At 35.5% G+C, this 27171-nt stretch overlaps 2 protein-coding genes across 2 annotated transcripts; both read right to left on the minus strand.

Annotated features, from left to right (window-relative positions):
• Positions 1–325: 325 nt before the first annotated feature.
• LOC123246911 (taste receptor type 2 member 7-like) lies at positions 326–1252 on the minus strand. The gene has a single exon (XM_044675687.1). The coding sequence runs from the start codon at positions 1250–1252 to the stop codon at positions 326–328; it is 927 nt and encodes a 308-aa protein (XP_044531622.1).
• A 17811-nt stretch (positions 1253–19063) lies between these two features.
• LOC123246912 (taste receptor type 2 member 7-like) lies at positions 19064–19999 on the minus strand. Its single transcript, XM_044675688.1, has one exon. The coding sequence runs from the start codon at positions 19997–19999 to the stop codon at positions 19064–19066; it is 936 nt and encodes a 311-aa protein (XP_044531623.1).
• Positions 20000–27171: the final 7172 nt, after the last annotated feature.

A 27171-nucleotide genomic window follows, 5' to 3' on the forward strand; every position in this document is an offset into this window, starting at 1 on the left:
CCTGATGGCGAACAATCAGTACTTCAACCATTGTCCTGCCTACAATTTTTGAAGAGCAGTTCTCTCAGAACAGTGTATGTCTCTGCTCAATACTTTATCTGAAAGTCTCCCCCCGCCCCCAAACATCGTGTCAGTCAGTTTTCCTCACATGTGTGATCTTTTTCTGTTGCTTTATAACAACCAAATTGTCCCAATATTAAGGGGACAGAACTTTAAATGTGTTTAACCCAAACATTGGAATCCAATGATCATTGAACATCCTAAATGTTCAAATACTCTATAATCTTCTCTGCCTTGAAAAGGCAACATTTACTTGGTATTTGGTTCATATTCCAAAGAGTCTGCCAGATTTTCTGAGGTGGCATCTGAGTTTCCAAAACACCTTCAGTAAGGCCTGCCTCAGCTTGCTGTTCTCCAGGATCAGAATTATGGAATGGGCCAAAGGATAGATGGCCATGACTATCATTGCAAACATTACAGTCAGATTGTTGGCAAATAGAATTAAGCTTAAAACTCCTATGATGATCGCCACATGATATAGTGCAAAGAGGAAGAGGAAGGAGATTGTGAATTTTATGGCTTTCATATGGGCTTGTGTGCTTGGATCTCGGGAGTCTCTGAACTTGAGCTGCATCTTTTGGGTATGTCTCCATAGTGACAGGACTAGCAGGAAACAAGAAATCAGACATAGAATGAAAGGGAGGAGATTCCCCATATAAAAGAATATTGTAGAAAGTAAAAGCTCAGTGTTATCTATTTCAGTCATTTCAGATATATTTGCTTTATTTCTTTGATAAAAGAAAATTGGAGGTGTTTTTTCTGTCAGTGGCAGTAAAATGAGCAAAGAAATAATCAAGCACCCCATCAGCATCCTGATGACCAACTTGTAAACTCTCCACTTCAGCCAAAGAAAGACAGGGTGGGAGAAGCTGGCGATTTTCAGAAACAAGAAGACGTTGAGGCAGGCATCAAACCAGGCACTTGACAAAGTAGATAGGTACCATGGAAACTTCAAATATTTCAGTTTATTTTCAAGGTTATTCTTGAAATAGGAACCTAATAAAATAATTGTAGATGTTATTGTACACAGAAGAATGATCCTGGATATGGCCAAGCCTGTGAGGATGAAGTCCAATGTGGATATTTTCCTGGTCTTAACCCAATTCATGTAGTTCACCAGTCCAATGAAGATGTTGACCAAAACTCCAATGGAGAATTCTCCAGATGCCACAGTGATACAAATGTTCTCCATGACAATTGCCATGTCTACAGAGAACAAAATGCTAGCCCTTTAATATCACTATTGGCAAGTGAATTTCTAATGATGGGGAAACATCTTACAATTTTGTCCTCCCACTTAATCATGGCTTTCTTTGTTGGTCAGAAGATGCCCAATATTGCTATGGGATGAAGCTACAATTATCATCAAAACAACAATCACTTTTCTTTTGATACAGCTCGCCTTAATTTTTTAGCTCTGACTCTGAGAATGTCCTCTCAACATGACTAGATGGTAAACTTCCAGAGCATTCCTGAGTGATGGGTGGAATTGTGATTTGTTTAGATGTAAATGAAGCATAGCTTACATTTCATTGATTTGCCCTTTTTCTTTAGCCTAATTTGCCTTGAAACGAGTCATCAGCAGTCCTCTAGAACTTGAAGAATATAGAAGAAATAAGCTTGTAATTATCAAGATCAAGTCTTATATTATTCCTGACCACCATCATCTCTGAGAATTAGCCTGGTCTTAGGAAAAAGGCACAAATCTGAAGCCCAATTCTGACATTTACTGTTTATGTGGACATCAGTAAATCATTTAAGCCTAACATTTAGCAAACTGCCTGGCATGTAGTAGGTGTGTAATACCTGCCTGTTGACTAATTGACATGACAAACTCTCTTAATACTAGATTCTTCAGTTAATATTAAAATTCAGATCTCTTGAAAAGTGACTATCTCTGCTATTATATCTTTCAAAGAGACTTGTCAGATTTTAGCATAGAAAGGTTAACTTTTTGGTAGAGAGTTTTTAAGGTGCTGTTTGACTATCCTGACTCAAATAGTTTTTGAAGCCTTGCAGTGATTAATAAATTGAAGTGAAATAAATGATGAAGTAACGAATTAACTTCAATTTTCATTTTTGTCATTTTAAACTTAACAAACATCAACAAACATAAATGTTCATATATATATATAAACAAAATATCTGTATATGAATCTTTAATCTATATGTCTTGGTTAGGGTTGGAATGCTTTTAGAGTATGTATTAAATGCTTTTTAACATTTACTTGCTTGTCTATGCCCCTTTCTTTTTTTTTTAAAGAGGCCAGTTCCTTTTAATGTTGTTTCAATTGCATATACAGACAATTTTCAATTATTGTTTTCTGAAATTTTGCAATTCAAATTCTTTCCCTCACCAAGATGGTAATGTAATATAGGTTATACCAGTGCTGTCATGCAATACATATTTCCATATTCCTCATGTTATGACAGAAGGCATATATCATACATATAAGATATATCATACATATCATACTCATGAAAGAAATAAAATCAAAAATAGTTCGCTTCAATCTGAATTCAGGCTCTAAGAGTTCCTTCTATAGTTGTGGATAGCATTTTTCATTATGATTCTGTTTTGGTTGTTTTGCATTCTTGTACTGTTGATAATAGTTTAGTTATTCATAGCTGATCATTTCCTTTACACTCATTTCTGTTAACAAATACAGTATTCTGATTCTTCTCACTTCACCCTGCAACCAGTTCATATAAGTCTTCCCAGGTTTTTCTGAAATCGTCCTATTCACCAATTCTTATGGCACAAGAGTATTCCATTACAAGCACATACCACAACTTATTCAGCTGTTTCTGATTAATAAACATTCCCTCAGTTTCTAATTCTTTGCCATTACAAAAAGAGTTACTCTAAATATTTTTGTGTATATATGTCTTTTTCCTTTTACTCTGATTTCTTTGGGATACAGAACTAATAATGGTATTCATGACTCAAAATGTATGCATAGTTTTATGGTCCTTTGAGATATCCTATTAATTTTAGTATTTCTTTCACTTCCCTTTGTTTAATGTAGTTTTTTTGCATTACATGAAAAACATGCATTTAATATTTCTACTTTTCTACATTTGGTTTTGAGACATTTATGCCCTGTTATATGGTCAATTTTTGTGAAGCTGCCATGAGCTGATGAGAAAAAGTCTATTCCCACTCAGTTTTATCCTGATGTGTATCATATAAAAATTTTATTAAATTGTATTTAACTTCTTAATGTCTTTTTTGTTTGTTTTTGGTTGAATTTGTCTAGTTTTGAAAGGGGAAAGTTGAGGTCCCCCAGTAGTATAATTTTACCATCTCTTTCCTCATGTAACTCATATAACTTCTCCTTTAGATATTTGGATGCTTTGTTATTTGGTGCACATATGTTTAGTTCTGATATTGCATCATTTTCTATGTCATCTTTTATCAAGATATAATTTCCTTCCTTTTCTCTTTTAATTAGACCAATTTTTACTTTTGCTTTATCTGAGATCATGATTGCTATCCCTGCTTTTTTTCCTTACTGAAGCATAATAAATTTGGTCCAGACCTTTACCTTTATTCTGTGTGTGTGTGTGTGTGTGTGTGTGTGTGTGTGTGTTGCCTTGCTCTAAATGTGTTTCTTATAGATATGTTGTGGGGTTCTTATTTTTAATCCACTTTGTTATCCTCTTTCACGGATGAGTTCATCCCATTTACATTCACAGTTATTATTATTGTGTGTTTCTCTCTATCTCCTTTTCCTCCTGTCTATCTTTCTCTCTCTCCCCTTTCAGCCTTTTGCTGTTCACAAATGTTTTGCTTCTGACAATAATCACCCCCAATTAATTCTCTCTATTCTCTTATTTCCCTTTCCCTCCACTTCCCTATTAAATAAGATAGGTTTCTGTAGCTGATTGTGGATATTATTCATGTTTTGAGCTAATTCTGATGAGCATAAAGTTCAAGCAATTGCCTGTCACATACCCCACCTTTGCTCTTCCACTGTATTAACTCTTACACACCTCTTCATGTAAGATAATATACCCCTCTTCTTTCCCTCATTTTCTCTTTTCCAGTGGGTTCCTCTTTCTCATCCCTTATTTTTTTTTGGATATCATCCCATTCTTTTAAACCTACTCCTTTCCTTCTGTCTATGTACACTCCTCACTGCCCTAATGGTAATAAAGTTCTTAAGGGTCTTAAACACTTCAGGTATCATGGATATTTTAAGTATCTTAAATATCACTATTATCATAAATATCTTTTGTATCTTAATTGTCATCTACCTATGTAGGAATGTAATCAGCTTAACCTTAGCTACTTATTTTATCTCCTGCAATGATCACTATGATTTATTTGGGCAAGACCACTTCCCCTAGCTATTTAAGTGAATAGTATCATCTCTGTTCTTCTATTTGTTTTTCAATAATTTAACCATTTGGATCCAGTTCATGTTTCCATTTGGAGATTACTGTGGCATATGGCATTAGATGCTTATATAAATCTAATTTCTACAAGATTATTTTCCATTTTTTTCCAAGCAGAATTTGTTGACTGTAAAGCCTTTACCCCAGTAGTTAGAATCTTTGGGTTTATAAAAAGAATATTTTACTATTTTCATTTGCTTCCATTCCTTTTTTACCCAGTTTAGTCCACTGATAAACTTGCCATTTAAAAAAATAACACAAATAGTTTTGGTGACCATTGCTTTGTAGTCTATCTTGACATCTGATACTTCCTTTCCCCAATGACTTTTTTCATGTCACCTTGAAAAGCTGACCTTTTATTTCATCGGTAGAATTTCATCAACATTCTTCTTTCTAAATAAAGTAATCATATGGTAAATAACTGGCCTAATACTGAATAAATAAAATAATTCAGGCAACATTTTCTCTTCCTACTCTCCTGTTTCTCCTCTCTTCTTCAAACCTGAACTTTTTCACCACACAAATTGTTCCAACAATTTCTTCCTACATTTTATTTTCTCTTTTTTATTCCTCCTTTATGTTGAACCATTTAAAATTGAGATATGTTTTGCCTCTAATTCTTCCTTCACCAACTCTTCCCTTTCTCTAAAAGTCTCTTCTCATACATTCCTAATCCTACATATTTCCATGTTGAGTTTAATGAATCTTACAACAAATTCTTTTCATTTGAATGTGTTTTTACCTTCTATTTTCAACCCTCCATTGTTCACTTCATTATAATTCACTGCTTCCCCTGCTAGCTACTTTCAAGCCATGAGAGATATTCAGGAAATTTCCTTCTCTTGGGCCTTCTTCTCTATTTGTATACTCATCTCTAATGCCTCAAACTTGTGAAATAGTGCACTCTAATTCTTCTTGTGCAGATTATCACTAGTATAATTCTCTCCTTCCCAACACTTTCCCCTTCTCAAGCCATTTGGTTGTCCTGAGGTCCCTCCTTAATATCTTTAATATTTCTTATGAAAAATTGTCTCAGATTTTACAAAGCTCTTAAAGATGGTTTGGTGAAGAAAGGATACACCAGAACTACTTACTTTTGTTACATGTAGATTACATATTGCATCTAACCAATAAATATTTGTTAAATATCTGCTATGTGCCAAGAACTTTGCTAAGTGCTGAGGATAAAGAGAAAGACAAAGTATAGACAAAAAGAAAGACAAAGACTGCCCTCAAGGAGCTCATTATTTAATAGGGAAAGACAATATATGAAAAAAAGTTTAAAAGGAAAGGTGGAGGAAGGGAGAGAGCATGCCCTGAAGTGAGGAGTCATCTTGATGAAGTCTTACAGTTGAGAAGGAAATGTTAAGGTGGCTGTCCTAGGGTCCCTCCTTAAATGTAGGATCTGAAAGGAGCTCTTTGATGTCCACTCTCTACTTTCTCCCATCAGAGAGAGAGAGGGATCCTTGAGGCAAGAGTTATGGAAGAAGTTTGAGTAACAGTTCATATGACCTTATGAAAAGATGGGACTCTGGGGACAGTGGTGAAGTCCAAGGGAGAGTCAAGGTGGTAGATTAATGAGGCCCCCCTCCTTAAATAGAGGATCTAGGAAGACCTCTCCAGTGTCCACTCTCTAACCTCTATTGCATAAAACTCTTTTGGAGCTTCTTCAGCTTATATACATCTGCTTCTGGTCTCATTTCAAGATAATATCCTCCCCAGTTTCTTAGTTCTCTAAAAATGATCTTGGCAGATGGGCTAAACCAGTTTTGGGATAACTGACAGACTTTAACTATGTCAGTGACTTAATGGGATGTCTACTCAAAGCATGTGAAGACTTGCCCCAGTGTAACTGGTGTATGAAAACAATTTGTTCCAATAGCCATGATGGTGACTGAAGCAGGTGGTATGGAGCAGCTAGAGCTTGGTTAGCCATTGAAGATGCCAAAGTCATCCTGATTCTTCTCACCACTGGAATTTGATGACTCTGGAAGAGAGAGGCTGATGACTGTACAATGCTGCCTCAATGAAATCCAATTCATGCAAAAGTCAAGACCTCCCTGTGATGTCATCAGTGCTGTTGGAAGGACAAACAACCAGCTCTCTAAAAAATAAATTCAGAAATTTCTTTATATGAGAATAATGAATGAATAATAATTCAGAAATAATAAATGAATGATCATAAGACATATATATTTAGTATAAACATATATGTTCATCTGCAGGAAATTTGTGAATATACACACACATATAGACCTAGGTTTCTACATCTTTTCCATAAGGGGAAAGATGAGATATGTTATCAAATTTCTACTATTTTAAAATATAATTAAATCTATTTGGAATTGACTGAATTCCTGGACCCAAGGATGAGCCATTAATATCTCAAAAACAACTTGGAATATAGGCTCCAACAGAATGCCTTAGGCATGGGTGCCTAGACATGTGATACCTAATGTTTTTTATTAGTGACTAAATGGGAGTCATGGCCTCCTTATAAAATGTTCCAATGACATATAGAGGGGAGGTGTAGTTGACAGACTGAATGACAGAGCTGGAACCCCAGAAGTTCATAAGTGCCAAAACATTGAGACAAACCAAATAAGCAACTTGAGTTTGAGCAAATCAATATGAGGTCTAGAGCTAAATAAATCCATGAACTATACACATAGTAGCAAAATAGTCTATTAAGGCTTTTTTAAGCTCTCTATTTAAAGATAAATTAATTTGCTACCATGTTCTATGGATTTATTTACCCCTAGAGTATCTCATATACACAATACTCATATATTACTAAATACATTAAACTCGAACAATACTAACAACATAAATACCTAGCAGTACTATAATTTGTATAGTGCATGGATATTCTTACCCTAATTAGTATCATAATCTTACATAAGACATACTATGTAGAGGGACATCTACATTTCATCTACAGTCACAAGATCAAAACCCCTAACATTTCTAACATATCACAACCATTAGTAATACCTCAGTCCTCACCTCACAAGGGATCACCCTCCTGCCATCTGAAGACTTGCAGTCCTTCAGAGGAAAGCCATAAATCGTGATGTACCTAACTCCTGTGACTGGCTACTGATAGTTACGTTAGGACCATGTGTTTGTTCATCGCATCCAAATTGCCATTAACTAAGGCATTGAGATGTTGTGCTTACTAGTCATTCAATAATGCAACATAACTGATTCTACCTGGCATGGTTGGGGGAGGTTTGGGGAGGGGAATCTTTATCCACTGGGCAGACACCTGGGAACACCAATAACTCCTAGGAACTAACATCCAGTGCAATCCTTATAGCTCATATGAAGTAAATGGGGATAATAAATGAATGATCATAAGACATATATAATATAAGAAATATATAGTCTTGATGTGGAATATTAATTAATTACAATTAGCTCAATGAATAGTTTTTGAGATTAAGTCAAACCCATACTTGGATTTTTAAAAGTTAACTTTATAAGTAAAATGTTAAGGGGATTTAGGCAGTAGGTTTTACTAAAAAACATCCAGAGGTCTTAACATCTTCTAAGATCAATAGATATCAATGATATCATATGGTATCAGAGTCAAAACATCTAATATGTTCTTGAACTGCATTTCTAGTCATAGGTTCCAGGAAAAAGGAAAGGATCTTCCTCTGCCCAGCTCATAGATTTGTAATCTTATGTTTAAAAATCAGTATAAAAAATTAAGAAAGACGAGAGACAGCCTTCCAAGGAGAACTACAAGAACTGTATGGAGAACCTGACTAAATATTTCTAGAGAGTTAACTTATTTGGAAAAATCAGTGTGTTAGAAACAACAAATAGAGAGCCAATCTCTTCTCATAAGGTCCCACTGAACAGCCCACAATCCTTCCCATTCAGTAGCTTCCCATCATTGATGACCATGACAGAATCTCTGCAGTGAGCACCTTGTTCCAAGCTCTTGAGAAAGAGAAAAGGCTTAAAAGTAATATGGCCAGACACAAGAGCCAAAGATATTTCTCAAGATCTCTCAGCAGTTACCTCTGAAAGGCAATGAAATAAGAAGCCTCCTCTCTCAAAAAGGGGAATGTTCAGGAGCTAAGGCCCTATATGAGAATGGAAAATGACTGAGAATAACAAAATAACACAATTTCAAATATAATGGAGAAATAATGTGATTTTAGAGATTCCCAGGCTAAATTCTAGAATTTAATACTTGTAAAACTTGTGGGAAAGAATATGGAAAGGCCACAAGGAGTTTGAAAGTGGTTAAAAGACTAGCAAAACAATTAAATTCCTTTAACTGAGGAATACAATTAACATCCTAGAAAAAAGCTGGGATACCTTACAATAACATCTATCACATCCAAGATAAAATATAACATACTCTGATATTAATAATCTGGCCCTGTCTTACCTTTACAGTCTCCTTATACCTTATTCTGTTCCACCATATCCTGTGATCCAATAGCATTGACCTCATTTTTCTTGCAGAGGACATTCCTCTTCCTGATTCCATGAATTTTCCCTATCTGTCTCCCAGACTTGGAGTTCTCTCCTTCCTTATCTCCAACTCCTGTCTTCTCTGACTGTCTTCAAATTCTAGTTCAAATATCACCTTCTACAAGAAGCCTTTCCTAATTCACCTTAATGCTGGTGCCTACCTTTGATTGATATTTGTGCATGATCACTTTCATACTTTTTCTCCTTTAACCTTTGAGCTTCTTGAGAACAGGGATTGTATTCTGCCTAGCTTTTAGTCTCTGATACTTAATAGAGTACCTGCACATAGGTATTTAGTAAATGCTTTTCATTGACAGACAGTGAACTTCTTAAAAAATAAAAATAATGAATGAGAAAGAACTCAAAAAGTCAATGATGCAACAAGAAATGTAAAAGCAAAGTAAAAATAAATTTTTAAAAAGATATCTATTTTTTTAACCCTTACCTTCCGTCTTGGAGTCAATACTGTGTATTGTCTCCAAGGCAGAAGAGTGGTAAGGGTAGGTGATGGGGGTCAAGTGACTTGCCCAGGGTCACACAGCTGGGAAGTGTCTGAGGCCAGATTTGAACCTAGGACCTCCTGTCTCTAGGCCTGGCTCTCAATCTACTGAGCTACCCAGCTGCCCCCTAGTTTTAGATATGAGGAAAACAAATGTAATCATCATAAACAGAAAAACAAATGTAATGAACTTACCCATAAATTTGTATGGATTGCACAATTTATTAGAAATTTTTTAAAGATTTCCATACTTTCAAAAAATATACTGAAAATGTAGAGATTCATCTAGGTTTACCATGAAATGTGGAGAAATTTTTATTATGTATTGATCTAAAAAAGTAAAAATAACACTATTGATGTGCAAGAGTAAAAATAAATATGAGTCATGACAAAATAATTAACATCTTATTTCAAGTATCTATACCTAATAAAAATAACTATCAAATTAACTAAGTGGAATAATATCTAAAATCTTGAAACATAAAGTAGAAATTAACAAATATTAGGAATTTCAAAATGTCCCTTTGAAACTGATAGAAACCTAAGAGAAAGATAAATGTGAAAGAAGTGAAGGATCTGAAGAAAATATATGCTTTGAATATGATCATTATATTAGATGTGATAAACCTTTGATGATTATTGAATGGAAATAGTGAAAAGTAAACCTACTGTTAACCATGTGCAGTACCTTTGAAAAGGCTGATCCAGTTCTAAGTCATAAAGTTGTCATAAATTAAGGAAAAAGGCATGTGTGTTATATAAATATATTTTGGGGTAGACATACAGACAGTCGTAGATAGATACAGATATAAAGATATATGCAAAATATATTTTAGGAGTCATACTCAAACATTCTAATGTATTGTTGATTTCAACAATGTGCATGTTCATTCTAATTACAGCGGTTGCAATGCCTGTTTTTCATATTGTTGTTGCTTTTCATTTATTTTGTAAGAGGACCAATTAAATCACTGTGTGGTATCTCAACATATACATGAATTAGATTTAAGTGAGGCAGAATTGCACGAAGCCTCATTCACTTTTTCAGTCTTTTAAGTCTAGTGGCAAGAAAAAAGTCAGAATGTCTGGTTATGACCTTGGATACAGATCTTAGCATCTTTAACATCTGACCATGCTCTAAACCCTCCACAGCACCTTCTTCAGCTGCCTTCATGGTAACAGCCCCAAACCATCAGTGAGTAGGGGGAGGGTTGTCTACCCCAAACATGTGAAGACTTCCTCTGGTGGAATGGGTGGATGAGAACAATTTGTTCCAATGATTCATCATATTTGTCAATGTCCTAGTATAATTTTTTTCCATAGAGGGGCAAAATAATATACTAAAGGCTTTTCTTCATTCTTTTGATATGATGAAGATATCAGTGGAGAACATAAACAGTTCATTTTAATCTATTATTTTTACCATACATCATCATCATCATCTTTTCTTTCTTTGTTTCTTTGTTTCTTTGTTTCTTTGTTTCTTTGTTTCTTTGTTTCTTTGTTTCTTTGTTTCTTTCTTTCTTTCTTTCTTTTTCTTTCCTCCTCCTCCTCCTCCTTCTTCTTTTTCTTTTTCTTCTTCTCCTTCTTCTCCTTCGCCTTCTCCTTCTCCTTCGCCTTCTCCTTCTCTTTCTCCTCCTCTTCCTCCTCCTCCTCCTCCACCTAATCTTCCTCCTCTTCCTCCTCTTCTTCCTCCTCCCTTCCTTTATTTTGGTCTTTTGCAATTTTATAATTTTAGCCTAGACTCTGAGTTTGATTTTCAGCTTGGATCAGATAGATGTATTCTATCTTTGTTACTAAGTTGTTGAACTGCTGTTTACTCAGATGTAAATGAAGAAGAGCTTCTATTTCATTGATTCTCACTTTCTATGGTAATCTAATTTGACTTGAAAAGAGTTTTCATGTGGGAAGAGGGTAAGATTTATTTATTTTCCTCCCCCATAGAGTATATAGTTACATATACCAAAAAAGAATATAATATCAGTGATAATATGTAAACGAGATGCTTATATCTGGTGACTCTATAAATTTAGAACATTTATCTCTGATGGAATCATAGGATAATTTAGGATTGATTGGACTGAAAAGCATGACATGCTTTAGGGCTATTAAAAGCCTGAGTTGATAGCTCTGCAGCTAGTCATTAGTTGAAACTAGGAATTGAAGGGGAAATCAGCTTTCAATTTTGGGGGAATTTCTCTCTCCTTCTTGTCCTCACTGGCTGTTATGCATAAAATGAGAGCTATTCAATCAACAGAAGATGGGCAACAAGTCAAGAACAGGAACACACTCCACACAAACCCCCAAACCAAGAGGAATCCATGTGAGGGGGAAATGGAACCAAAAAGTCTAGCTTACAGATAATTGTACCCAAGGAAGTGTATTGTGTATTGTGAAAAAGTACATCCTTAGGCTGTAGGAGGGGAAAACATTTTACTGTTCTTTTGAGACCCCCTCAACAAATGTCTATGTTTTGTGCTAATTCTCTAATTTACTAGTCAAAGGTTGACACATACAGGAGGCTTTGAACTTCATCTTTAGGAGCGCTGGCCTACCTTGGATCTAGGCACTGACAGCCTCCACCCTAGGAACCCACCTAATGAGTTCAAACTAAGAAACCACTTCCTCACTGGGAGGTTTCAAGGAATGATTCCCTTATAAGAACCATTTTTCTCTTTCATATATACAGCTCTCTTCTTGCCTTCTAAATCTCACATTTGATGGATGCGTCTTCTTACTCAGCTGGCTCCCAGGAAAATGAACCTTGTTTTTAAACCCCTAAAGATATATAGCTGATTCTTCAGCCACCCAATAGGTGATTGCTCTCTAATTCCATATAGCTTGACCAAAGAATTTCACACCTTTTAAAGGTTTTGTGGTTATTAAATCATATTCACCTCTTCATGACCTCATTAGGGGTTTTCTTGTCAAAACTACTGGACTGGTTTGCCATTTCCTTCTCCAGCTCATTATACAGACAAGGAAACTGAAGTAAAGTGGGTTAAGTGACTTGCCCAAGGTCAGAGAGCTATTAAATGTCTGAGGTCAGATTTAAACTTCACTCTTTCTAACTTTTGGTTAAGCCTACCAACTGTATCTCCCTGCTACCCCTGTAAAGGTCTAAAAAAGTGCAACCATTTCTTTGTACCTCATTTAAGGTCTTAGCAACTCCTTTTTTCCTTAATCCAATTTCATTCTATGACATCTTCAACAAGGAAAAAATATCAGTTGTTCAGGGTTGACCTAATCTACTCCCATCCTACAACCATATCTGAATAAATATTTGACAACTAGGATCAATGATCCTTTAAAACTCTGAAACTTTAGTTCCATCTACTGAACTGAAGCCTAAGCTCTGGGAAGTAAATCTTGTCCTCTCCAGTAGCAAAGTACTAAATTAATTTCAATGTATAAAAGCAGAAGCATCCAAGTAGTAGAGTTGGAAGCCAGTGTATGGAGGTTTGAAAAAAGAGCATGAGGTAAAAGAAAGTACTACCCATGAGGTAGTTGTATATATTCTAATACATGTCATTCAGTTACAGTTATCTAAAGTATGGCAATGGCCTCCAGCTCAATGGAAATATAGAGTATGAATTTGAGTAATGTGACAACTTGTGAGGTTCATTATTTTTAATAATTAGTATCTATCTGTGGGTGTAAATATCTATTTCTTCAAATTTGACTATGAAGAAAAAAGGAAACATAAGAAAAAGATGAGAGAGAACAACCCAACGAAGGATTTTTAAGGGCAGAGGAGATAAAGAGACACAAGATGAGATAAAAAGAAAATGATTTAAAAAGGAAAGTTTCCAGAGGAAATAGGAACAGAGGGGTTTGAGGGTATAAGTAGAGAAACTAATAATGATGAGAAGAATTCAAATTATTAGAATGTATCTTCTTGTGGGAGGCCAATAAGAGAAACAGAGTCTCAAATAGATAAAAATCTGAGACTCCTCTTTTGATTCCTTTTCTGATCCACACCTTTTCACCTTTTCTTATTGGAAAACTTTAAGCTCTTAGCAAACCAACAGTCAAGAGGTTAACATTTTCACCCTTGGTCAAGAGTGCAATTGCTTGGGTCTCAAAGGGTGTTTCAGACAGTCAAGGTCAAAAATGTAGGACTTCCCAACCCAGCAAAATATTCCCAGGCTTAGCTTACTGATGATGAGGCAGCTACAATCCAACCTCATACTCTTATCTTCACCTTGAAGTTTCTGAGGTTTCTGTGTGTTGTCTAAAGTAATTGCAATGTCTCTGAAGCTATAAAACTCTCTGTACTTTTGGGGTGAAAGGGAACTTTGCATTGATCAGAATTCTCAAGTCTTTTTACTTTACAATGTAATAATGGTCATTGTATAGCTTGCTCTTTGGGTTCTGATTTTTTCACTCTGCATTGTTTCATGCCACTCTTCTCCAGTTTCTCTGAACTCTTCTTTTCATCATTTTTTACAACAGAAGAATATTTGGTTAGAGCTAGGTTGTAAAGTATATGTGGTGTTGAACTTGCAATCAGGAAGCTTTACAGTTCAAATCCTATCTAAATTATTTAATCTCTTTCTGTCTCAATTTCCTCCTGTATAAAGTGGGTATAAAAATAGCACATACCTTGAAAGGGTTATTGTGGATCCAATCAGATGTACATGTAAAGTACTTTGCAAAAGGTAAAACACTATATAAATGCTAGCTCTATATCACAATTTGTGTTCTTAGTCCCTTACTGATAGATAATTAATAAAAATATGAAAACTCTAGACAAATACAATTATTTAATACTAGATAGAAAAGAATATGGAAGGGCACAAAAACTCTGAAAGTGATTAAGATGACTAAAATATAAGGAAAGAAGAAATTGGGAATAAAATTGATAACCTAGATAGATGCTAGTATACCTTACCATAGTAGTGGCTACCTGAAAAAGAGAATGAAAAAGAGAATGAAAAAGATTTAACTCAAAGATTCAATAATAAAATAAGAAATAGCAAAGTAAAAACCAAATGGTGAGCATATGTGAAGCAACTACTATTGCTGGATGGAAAGAAAATCAAGTTTAAGCATGGTAACCATTAAACGGAATGAGATTAACTCACCATAAAAAGTTGGATGATGATAAAATGGACAAGGAGGCAAATTCCAATGATTTCTTTATTGCCAAAGAAACATTTGTTAACCCCCGCAAGCCAAGATTCCTAGAGACTTAAAAGGAGAGATGAAGTAGAATTTATTATTGATCCCTGTAGAATCTAAAAAAGTAAGAGTAACAATCTTGGTGTCAGAAAAGGTGATAATTAAAAATGATATAATCAAGAGAAAAAAAGCAAAGAACATCTATATTTTATATCTTTTGGTTTAAGTACAAATTGGATTGAAATGAAGCAGAACTGCATAAATTGGCTTCACTCTCTCTTTCAAAAATCAAATTCTAGTTACAAGAGAAAAGTCAAGATGACTAGTGATGACTTAATGTAGAGGATGATCTTGGCTTCTTCCATGTCTAACCAAGCTCTAAGTGCTCCCCAGGATCTGCTTTCAGACTTTCAGATATTGCTTTCAGACTTATGCAAATCTGACATAAACAGGAAAAAAAATTAAGGATATGGACTGAACATTAGAAAAGCTAGATGGGACAAACCTTTGTTTAACTGAATAGAAATCTTTAGGAGTATATTATTTTTCAGAATTATTCAGAAATGTGCAAAGATTGATGACATTGCAGGTTATTAAAATCATAAATAAGAGCAAAAAGGCACAAACAAATTAAACATATCTTTTAGACATTGTACAGATGCTAGGTGGATCTTTTATCTCACCAACATAGATCTTCCCTCCAACGATTCATATCACAACTTATCCATTCCCACCCATCCAATGTGAAGTGTCCGAAAAACTACAAAGTGTCAATTCCACTGAGCAGAAGAGTTTTGCATTTTCTCTTGATATAAGAATAACAGAGGAACACATGTGAAATCTAATATTTGTCCCCTGCTCTTCCCATGTGAACAGTCTATTGTCTTTTTAGTCAACATACCCTTCTTTGTAATTGTTTGCTACTTGCTAAAGTCTACTTGGAGCTAGCAAATGTCTTTTTATTTCTCTCTGGGTCTTGTAATTCTTTAGAGACTACTGTTCCATTTCTTCCAGCCATTCAACAATACTGATAGACAATTGCTATTAAATGATGAATGTGTTGGGGTGAATTTTGGAATCATTAAAGGAGCTTTTTTTAATTTTAAAAGACAATATCACCCTTTTTTCTCTTCCAGCTTCATTTTAAGCACATTTGATTGTTTGTTTCCTAGTTTCTCCTGAGAGGCCAAGCAAAAGCTTGTAAACCTATAAACAGTCAGCTTTTATTTCATTATTTTTAACTTTCTTCCTCAGCATAATTTATGTATGGAAGAGACATAGATTAGTGTAAGACAGAAATTATAGAAAAGGAAATAATGTCTGCAAACATCACTTTTTTGACCATCATATTCATTTAGATTTATTTTAGTCTAACGGATAGCACATTGAAATCATGGATCGGAATCTCTCTCAATAGATATTCACTTATGTTCTGTGAACTATTGTTTCCTCAAGTGAAATTAATAAATTTTAATGAATTTATATTTCTGCTCTTATACCTTTTAATGAATGATCTTGTCCAATTTTGACATAGAAACCATGAACACATTGTCTAAGGAGAACTTTTAAAAGCATTGCTTTGCTCTCCTAAAAAGGTTTTGTTTAATAATCTTGTACATTTTGGGGGGATTAAACTTTTGACTTTAAATTGGTGCCTATACTGAGATGCTTAGATAAGGAAAGCTGCCAGAGGCACTGGAAGATTATGTCACATCTTTGGACCTCATAACCAGGAGATGTTAAAGGCAGAATTAACACTCAGGTCTTTCTGACTCAGCCTCTTTACTCCACTGACTGCTTCTCCATTTCTCTCTGAATGATGCTCATTTTTCATGTGCTGTGGCCTTCAGTGTTCAATGGCTTACAATCGTACAAGGCATGGTCCTTCATCTCAGGGAAAAGTTTCAGTTCCTTAAAGAGGCTTTGGAATTTTCCAAAGACAATCCAGCCCACCTTCCTCCTTCAATTTCAATTGAGGCCCAGTTCAATGTCCATTTATAATTTTTTTCATAATTAACAAATAGTTGATAAGCTCTTTAGGGCATTTGTTTAAATGCATATCACAATCTAGACAATAAATGCAAAATATCTATTTTGTGGATGATTTATCCAAACTTTGGGTTCCATTGATCTTCAATATGACTAATAGAAGAACCCCATCAAATGCCAAATATCTTGTGATGGCTTCTCTCTTTCCACCAAAAAAAAGAATAGGTATATTTTCTAGAGTTCTGACTATGACAGCAATAATTTCCCAGGGCTTTTGAGAAAGTCCAAGAGCTGTCATCACTTCCTCATGGAGGGAGGTATCACCTTGTTATTCTTCAGGATAAGAGGAATGGAATGGGCCAAGTGGTAGATGGCCATGACCATCAAAGTAAACACTGCATCCGTCTTGTTATTAAATATGGAGGAGTTTCATGTTCTTATGATAATTTCATGATGGTTCAGTACAAGGAAGAGGAAAGAGACAACTGATTTCATGGTCTTCAAGTGGACTTCTTTGTGGGGATTTCTAGAACCTGAGAACATTATGGTGCAGCTGTTGGGTGTGCCTCTACTAGGAAAGGATTAACAGGAAACTTAGTCAAGGACAGGAAGAGACAACACTATCCATGTGGAAGAGGATGGTAGGGCGTGTGCTGTAATTATCTGATTCTTTTTATTTGTGTTTGTTTTGTTTTCTTGATGAGCTTTAAAACTATAATTATCACTTATTTTCTCCATAAGTGGAATCCCAATTAGCACAGATATGAGCAAGCAGTCCATCAGATCAGTTTCTTCCTTTAAGCCAAAGGAAGGTGCATTGGGAGAAGTTGGCAGTTTTTAGGAGGTAGAAAAAACCGGGTCAGGATGAAAACCAGCCACTTGAATCTCTGCTCAGGTACCAAATGGCATCCACATGTCTCATTTTTCCAGGGCTATGTCATTTAGGATCGAGTATGAAAAAGTTACTATACATACCTATACTAGATCAGTCTTAAAGATTGCCATGCCAGCAAAGATGAAGTCCAAAGTAGACAATCTTCTTATCTTGACCCAGTCTATACAATTGATGGATCCATTGAAGTCATTGCCAAAATATACCCCTAAACTCTCTAGCTGCCTTAGCCATACAGATGTTCTCCACTGTATTTGGCATGACTACAGAAAGAAAACTCAACTTTATTCTTATTATTTATAAATTTGTTTCCAGGCAAGGGGCAAAAACTATCTACCTCTTTAAATGACAATTTTCTTCTCCATCTTAATTCTAGCCACCCTTTTTGAGCAGGAACCCAAGCCTTGGACTGAATGATGTTACAACTATGTTGAAGACAATCACCATTCTTCCTTTGATAACAGATCACTCTGGGAGTATAGTCCATATTGAGTGCATCCTTTCAGCATGATGGATGGTTCATTTTCATTGGTGCTTCTGACTTAGAAGATGAGCTATAAATAGAGGGCAGCTTTGGTTTCATTTATTTCCCTTTTCAAGTCTAATTTGTCTTGAAAACTGAGTTAGTAAAAATCTAGAACATGGAGAATGTGCAAAAATGAAGGTGGAGATGGAGCAGCATCATTTCACTAACTATCCTCTTAACTGATATGCATCCTGTTCTGCTGGAAAAAGGACACAGGCTTGAGACATTTAATAGATGTGTGACCCGGGAAAAAAGTCAGTTCATCTCTCTGTCTTTAATGCCTTAGCTAATACTAGTGCTCAGACTTCAGTGAGCTTAATCTTTCTCTCTTGTTATCTTTTGAGGAGTTTTATCTAATTTTAGCATAGGAGAAAGATATTTAAAAGTATAAAATCTCAAAGGTGATGTTTACCCCTCTGAATAAGAAACTTCTAAATAGTCATGCACATAGTTAAAAATTCCTAGATTGAATCAGATTGCCTAGGAAGACATGACTTTGGGGGTATTATAATTATTATCAGCATTATTGTGAGCTTGACAGACATTAGGAAACTACATTTTCATATACAAAGAATAGAAAAAGAGAGTTATATCTGACAGTATGAATTTTTATTATATACAGATGATATGTCTAGAGTATATCTAGTAAATGTAATATGATAGTTCCAATATTGATCTTCTTGTCTGTGTCTCCTTTTTAACTGCCTTCACTGCCTTCATTGTCTTCTCTGAATTAAAAAAAAATCGACTCTCCTTTTTTTAATAGAATACCTATAACTATCACTCTATGAACTCCCCACCCAAAGAAAAGTACCCTCTTGTAAAATATAAATATAGTTGAACAAAACTAATGTGTCTGAAATAAAAAGTTCAATTTGTACCCAAATATTTTTGCTGGTCTTTGATGTATACAATTAGTCATTCATTTTGTTTTCCTATGTAAATAGTCAAACATAGTGAGATTCAATGATAACTAATGGGCCTTGAAAGGCTTTTCAAGAATTCAGAACTGACTTCTCTTCCTACAGAAGAAGGGAGTTATTCCAAGGTTTATTACACAAAACCTTGACCAGATCCCTTAGAAGCAGTGTTTAAGCTGCCATACAATGCTCAGGAAGGCCTGCCTAAGTTTGTTATTCTCCTTGATTAAAATGATAGAATGGGCCAAGGGGTAGGTGGCAGCTATTAACATTGATAAAAACACAGCTGGAGTACTTTCAAAAAACACATAGCTCACATTTGCCATGATGATGCCCAAATGGTATAGTAAATAGAGGAAGAGGAAAGACACCATGGATTTCATGGTTTTCTTATGCACCTCTGTGCTGACGTTTCTGGAGGCTGTGATCTGCTGGGTATGCCTCCACAGGGAGAAGACTAACAAAAAGCAGGAGATAATGGACACACCGAAGGGAAAAAATCCCTCCATGTGGTAGAAAATCAAAAAGAAAAAAAATATTTGTTTATGGCTTTTATTTATCTGCATCTTATGAGTTCCATTTGCTTTATTTTTATACTCAGCAAGGATTTTATATATCTCATTTATTTTCTCTGTCATTGGAAGATTGATAAGCAAGGAAATGAGGAAGCTGATAACCATCATACCAAGAACCACCTTGTTAATCCTCCACTTCAGCCAGAGAAAGGCAGGATGGGAAAAGGTGGTGATCTTCAGGAAGTAGAAGATGCTGAGGCAGGTACCAAACCAGGAACTTACATGGTTGCTCAAGTTCCAAAGATGTTCTAGGTAGCTTGGATTACCATCGGCATATAAATCTAAATAAGAATTCATTATGATTATAGATGTGAATGACCCCATGAAAATGATCCTAGAGACAGCCAAGACAGTGAGGATTAAGTCTATTGAATACACTCTTCGAGTCTTGACCCAGTCTATGAAGTTGACCAGTCCAATGAAGCCATTGGCCAACCCTCCTACTAGAAACTCTGCAGCTGCCAGCATCACACAGATTTTCTTAATGGGACCTTGAATGTCTGTAGAAGACAAATACATCTTTCAGAGCACTGTTACTGAAATGGTTTCCTAACCAGTGTGATTCTTTTCCTTCAGATTCACAGTTTCCCTCTTTGCCTAGAAAGTGCCCAACTTTATTGTGGGATGATACTTTAGCTGTCTTCAAGACACCTGTGACTCTTCCTCTGATAACAGACCAGGTAGTAATTTTAGCCCAGACTTTGAATGTTTCCTTTTTGCATGGCCAGACAGTACATTTCCATGTTATTCCTGGTTGAAAGGTGAGTTCGTATTTGTTCAGATGTAAATGAAGGACAGCTTCTATTTCACTGCTTTTACCATTCTTCTTTAGCCTAATTTGCCTTCAAGAGTTGTCAACAACAGTCTAGAATCCTGAAAATGCAGGAAATAAATAAATAAATAAATAAATAAATGAATAAATAGATAGATAGATAGATAGATAAATAGATAAATAAATAGATAAATGGATGGTCGGGCAGAGAGATAAATAAATAAATAAATGCAGTGGTAAAGGCTTACCACCTTTATGACCTCTTCTTCACTGACACCCAGTCTGGTCTGGTGGAAGAGTTTTGCCTGTCTCTCCATCCCAACAGGGAGTACTTGCCACATTAAAGAGTCAAAGGAAGAGAGAGCTGAAAGCTGTGTCTCCTTTTCAAATGATGCAGCAATTTGTCCCTTGGCCCTGTTGGGAGGGTTGGAAAGTGGGAAGGACAGAAAGATAAAGATGACCTGGGCTTCAGTGTGCCACACCAGAGCATCAGATCCTATCAACACTAGATCCCCCTCACGTGGTCAAATGCATCCAGGACCATAAAATCACCAAGGTGTCACAGTCCCTTAGCATGAAGGCATACACATCTGCAAAACAAAAAGCAAAAAAGGTCAACTTTGCATTTTCTAGGATTACCCCCTATTATACTAGAATGAATCAATGGCTTCTTTTGCAGTTTTGCACATGGTCAAGGATTAAAACATTGAATTAAATTGTTTAGGGAAATAGTGACTTTGTACATGTAGTCCTTATAGACCCTGGATGAGGTGTAATAGCAGGTGACTCCACACTTACCACATATTCCCCTTCAGAATTCTAGGGATATATTTGAGGGTTTATGGCATTTTTTCTAATGCTTTCAGCTAGAGCACTGATTCTGATGTATTTCCCACTATCCAAACTTATTAACCATTTACCTTTTCAGTATCATCTAACTAGTGGGCCTTAATATATCCTCAGTACCATTGGAATCACCTAATAGCTCCCCAGTATCATTCAACCAATTAATATTAATTAAATGTTTTAAATAAAGAAATAAATGGAATGTATAAGAATACAAGTCATTCCCCAATTGATAAATGGTCAAAGGATATGAACTAGTAGTTCTCAGATAAAGTAATTAAAACTCTCTATAGACATGCTAAAAAAATTCTCTAAATCACTATTATTTAGGGGAATGTCTCATACCTATCAGATTGGATATTATGACAGAAAAAGAAAATTACAAAATTTGGAGAGGTTGTGGGGAAATTGAGGCACTAATGCACTGTTGGAGGAGTTATGAATGAATTCAATCATTCTGGAGAATAATTTGGACATATGCCAAATGGTTATAAAACATACTCTTTGATCCAGCAATATCATTACTAAGTTTCTATTCCAAAGAAATAAAAATCAAAAAGGGGAAGGAGTTATAAATAGAAAAAAATTTAAAACAGCTCTTTGGGGGCAGGGCAAAGAATTGTAAAGTGAAGATATATCCATCAAGTGGAGAACAGCTGAGTAAGCTATAGCATATGATTGTAATTGAATATTATTGTGTTATAAGAAATGACCAGCATCAGGAAGAGTTCAGAAAAATGTGAAAATACTTACATAAACCAAAGCAGAGTGAAGTAAATAGAACCAAGAGAACATTGTGCACAGTGACAGGAATAAGAACAAATATGAATAACAGCTATTATCAGCAATACAATGATCCAAAATAATCCCAAAGGACTCATGATAAAAATTGCTAACTTCTTCCAGAGAAAGAACTGATAATCTGGAACCAAACCAAAGCAAACTTTTTCACTTTCTTTTAAAAAATAACATTTTTTGGTTTGAGTTTTCTTCCACAAAAGTAAAAGTGTTTTACATGGTTGCACATGTAAAATTTATATGAGATCATTTGCCATCTCAGGAAGATGAAAGAGGAAGGAGTGAGGGAGAGAGGGTCAAAGAAGGGAGAGAATAAGGAACTCAAAACCTAAAAAAAAGTGAATGCTAACAAAATTGTTTTACATGTAATAGAAGAAAATAAATATTATTTTAAAAGACTATGCAGTTAAGGTTGGAAATTCAAGGTTTCTAGCTCAACAGGCAAACTTTATTCTCTGGGCCTGCAATAATTAAAGATCTCATAATAAAGCAAAAAATAAAAGCAGAAGAAAAATATGAACATTTATCAATCAGGCACCAACATTTTATGGTCCTAAAATAAATCCTGGTAAAGGATTTAGTCATATAAAAGGAAAAGTACTCAAGCATTCAACTATGCAAAAGTTGTCTCAGAGAATTTGTCTGATTTGTAAAGGAAACAAGCAAACAAAATAACTGTAAATTATAGCCTAAAATGAAGAGACAAAAAAGTGCCGTTTTTCTCTAATGGATCCTCCAAATAAGCAATGATGTTTTTCTGTCATGTCTGACTGTCCCTACTCAGAGTTTTCTTGGCAGAGATATTGGAATGGGATTACATTTCCTTGTCCAGTTCATTTTACAGATGAGGTTTCTTGATCCAGAAAGCCTGAGATTCCTTTGTTTCATTAAATGTCAATTTTTTTCTTTGGAGGATTATGCTCAGTTTTGCTGAGTATGTAGCTCTAGGTTGTAGTCCTAGATCCTTTGCCTTTCAGAATATATTCCATGCCTTCCAGTTCTTTAATGTAGAAACTAGTAAATCCTGTGTAATCATGACTGTGATTCCTTGATATTTGAATTGTTTCCTCCTGGCAGTTTGCAGTACTTTTCCTTTGGCCTGAGAGTTCTGGTATTTGGCTACAATAGCCCAGGATTTTTTTGGGGGGGGGTCTCTTTCAGGAGGTAATCAGTGAGTTCACTCTATTTCTATTTTTAGCTATTGTTCAAGGATACCAGGCCAGTTTTCTCTGTTGATTTCTTGTAATATGGTATCCATGCTTTCTTTTTGATCATGGCTTTCAAGTATTCCAGTGACAATTAGATTATCTCTTCTGCATCTATTTTCCAGGTGGGTTGTTTTTACAGTGAGGTATTTTAGATTTTCTTCTATTTTTTCATTTTTTTTTACTTTGTTTTATTGTTTCATTATGTCTTATAGTTTTATTAGCTTCTATTGATCCAATTGTAATTTTTAGGAAGTTATTTTCTTCCTTGAATTTTTGTATTTCCTTTTTCATTTGGCTAATCTTAGTTTTTTAAAGAGATTTTCCTTCAGTGTTTGTTGTTGGGTTTTCTTGCCTCCCTTTTCATTTGGTCTCTTCTATTCCTTAGGAAGTTGTTTTCATCAAGGTACTTTTGTGCCTCACCTTCTTTTGGGACTATTCTAATTTTTAGAGAGTTTATTTCTTCATTGATTTTTCCCCAGATATTGAGTTTTTCTGCCAATTGTCTTACTGTTTGGTTTTTTTAACTTCTTTTCAAGTCCTTCCATGGATTTTTTTTGAGGCCTCACATCCTTTCACACTTTTACTTGAGGTTTCACATGTTTCCTTTATGGCATTGTTATCTTCTTCTGAGGTCAACTATTTTGGTCTTCTCTGTCACTAAAGTAACTTTCTACAGTCAGGATTTTTTTTTGTCTTTTGTTCATTTTTCTAAAATTTCCCCCATTATCTTATCTATTTGTGTAGGTTTTTTCTTTGATCCTGGGGTAGAGGGTGCACTACACCAAGCTTGTTCTATCCTTCTCTGGTGTGTGGGTAGGACAGGTGGCTCTTGTTCCTCACAGTATGTCTGTCAAGGAGGTGGCCTTGCTGGCTTGATCTCGGGAAGTTTGCAACTATTTTTTCCAGCTATATTCAGCACCCTGTGCTATTAGGTACCCCACTGTTTCATTTGTCAGACTGGTCCCCACTCCATACTTCCTTGCTCCTTCCAAGGGGCCTGGGCTGTGCAGGTTCCCTGATTTGGGCTCTGCTGTTTCAGGCATTCTGTTGCCACATGGAAGTGAATAGGTTACATCACTATAGTTCTAGTTCTTCCTCTCTACTCCCCTATAACTCAGGGCTCCTCCTACCATGTGGGGGTGAGTAGATTTATGTGATTCTAATTTCCCATTTCAGCTCCCTTATACCCCAAGAGCTCCAATGCCAAATGAAAGTTTATAGGTTTCCTCCCTTTTATACCTATGTGGAGTGGCTTAGTCTGGGCTTGTTCCTGTTCTGCAGCTTCATTGCCTCTGGCAGAGTCATGGATTTCTTCAAGGTCTTTTGGTTCTTGAAGATACTGTGCTGCTTGGGCTGCTCTCTTCTTCTACCCCACTGAGCAGTGTTCCTCCAGCTTTCCTTTGTTTTGAGGTGATTTATTTTCTTATTTTGGTTGCATGGAGGGATCATTTGAGTGGAGCATTTTTAATCTTCAATCTTAGCTCCCAGCCCCTCAGTATTCTTCTACGATCTAGACCAGTGATTCCCAAAGTGGGTACCACTGCCCCCTGGTGGGTGCTACAGCGATCCAGGGGAGGCAGTGATGGCCACAGGTGTATTTGGGGGTGGTGAATAACTGTAAGAGGGTGGTGATAGTATGTGACAGGGGGCGCTAAGTAATATTTTTTCTGGAAAGGGGGCGGTAGGCCAAAAAAGTTTGGGAACCACTGAATTCTAGACCAATAATATCTTTTTTTGCTTTTATTTTATTTTTATTCATTTTTACATTTAAAAAAATTTTAGAATATTTTTTCATGGTTACATGATTCATGTTCTCTCCCTCCTCTCTTCCCTCCCTCCTCCCAGAGCTAACAAGCAATTCTACTGGTTTATACATGTCTTATTACTCAGAACTTATTTCCATATTATTCATATTTGGAATAGAGTGATCTTTTAAAAACTACAACCCCAAATCATATGCCTACATAACCAAGAGATAAATCATATGTTTTTCTTTCACCTTTCTACTCCCATAGTTCTTTCTCTAAGTGTGGATAGCATTCTTTCTCATAAGTTCCACAGGATTATTCTTGATTGTTGTATTGCTATTGGTAGCAGAGTCTATTATATTTGATCATTCCACAATGTTTCACTTTCTGTGTACAATGTTTTCCAAGTTCTACTCATTTCACTCCATATCAGTTCATGAAGTTCTTTCCATTTCATATAGAAATCAAGCAGTTCATCATTCCTTATAGCACAATAGTATTCCATCACCATCATATACCAAAATTTATTCAGCCATCCCCCAATCAAGGGACACCCTCTCATTTTCTAATTTTTGTCACCCCAAAAAGAGCAGCTATAAATATCTTCATACAAATATTTTTATCTCTTTGGGGTACAAACCCAGTAGTTGTATAGCTGGATCAAAGGGCAAACAATCTTTTAAAACCCTTTGGGCATAGTTCAAAATTGCCTTCCAGAATGGTTGGATCAATTCACAACTCCACCGGTAATGCATTAGCGTCCCAATTTTGCCACATCCCCTCCAACATTCTCTACTTTCCTTTGCTGTGTGTGAGGTGGTACCTCAGAGTTGTTTTGATTTGCTTTTTCATGTGTTTATTGATAGTTTTGATTTCTTTATTTGAAAACTGCCTATTCATGTCCCTTGCCCATTTATCAATTGGGGAATGGCTTGATTTTTTTGTACAATTGATTTAGCTCTATATATATATTTGAGTAATTAGACCTTTGTCAGAGGTTTTTTGTTAGAAAGATTTTTTTCCCAATTTGTTGCTTCCCTTCTCATTTTGGTTGCATTGCTTTTATTTCTATAAAACCTTTTTTAATTCAATGTAATCAAAATTATTCATTTTACATTTTGTAATATTCTCTGTCTCTTGTTTGGTCTTAAATTCCTTCCTTTCTCATTGATCTAATAGTTATACTACTCTGTTAACCTAATTTATTTATGATTTCACTCTTTATATTTAAGTCATTTACCCATTTTGAATTTATCTTGACATAGGGCATGAAATGTTGATCTAAGCCTAATTTTCCCCATACTGTTTTACAATTTTCCCAGCAATTTCTGGCATAGCCCAATAATATTTTGAGGTCCATGTTGTTAATTGTCCACTTCAGCCAAAGAAAGATATGGTGAGAAAAACTGATGTCTTCAGGAAATAGAAGATTAATTTAGGCAGGTAGCAAAATAGGCACTTGATTCATTTTTCAGTTACTAGATAATCTCCAGATGTCTCAGTTTACCAGTATTATATAATTTAGGAGAGAATAATATATATTTGCCATTAGTGACCACAACAAAACAATCCTGGAGATGGCCAAACCAGTTGGGATGCTCTTCTAATCTTAACCCATTGGGTATAGTTCACCAGTCCAATCAACTCATTAACCAAAACTCAACTAATAACTCTCCAGTAGCCATAGTTACATATGTGTTGTCCATGGTGCTTGGCATGCCTGCAACAAAAATCGTTGATGTTTATAGTACTGCTGGTTCATGGATTTCTAGTCAAGGTGAACAGCATGATGTGCCTATTGAAAAACATTACTTTTCTGCATAATTGTGATTTTCCTCTGTGGCCAGAAATTCCCAAGCCCTTCTATGGGATCAGGCTGCCACTGTCTTCATAAAAACACTCCTTCTTCTTGCAAACATTTCAAAGCAGTGATTTGAGCTCAGACCCTGAATATGCCCTTTCAGCATTGTCAGCTGTTAAATGTCCATGAGTACCCCTGACTGAGAGGCTGACATTGTTTGTGAGGATGCAAATGAAGGCCAGCCTATTTCATTACTTTGACCCTTCTTCCTTAGCTATTTTTCTTAGCTTTATTCCTTAGATATTTTGCACATGGGCAGTGATTTATAGGTTGATTTGAATTGAATGGGAAAATAGTGACTTTATTTCAAAAAATCATTTATTAAGATGATAAAATTAGATCACTTGAGTTCTTTTTGCTTTTATTTGTCACATTCTCTTCACCAATTCACCCAGACCACTATATATATATATATATATATATACACATATACACATACTTGGGACACTCAGTTATAT

This window comes from Gracilinanus agilis, chromosome 4 (genome assembly GCF_016433145.1).
Source record: "Gracilinanus agilis isolate LMUSP501 chromosome 4, AgileGrace, whole genome shotgun sequence".
NCBI lineage: Eukaryota > Metazoa > Chordata > Mammalia > Didelphimorphia > Didelphidae > Gracilinanus > Gracilinanus agilis.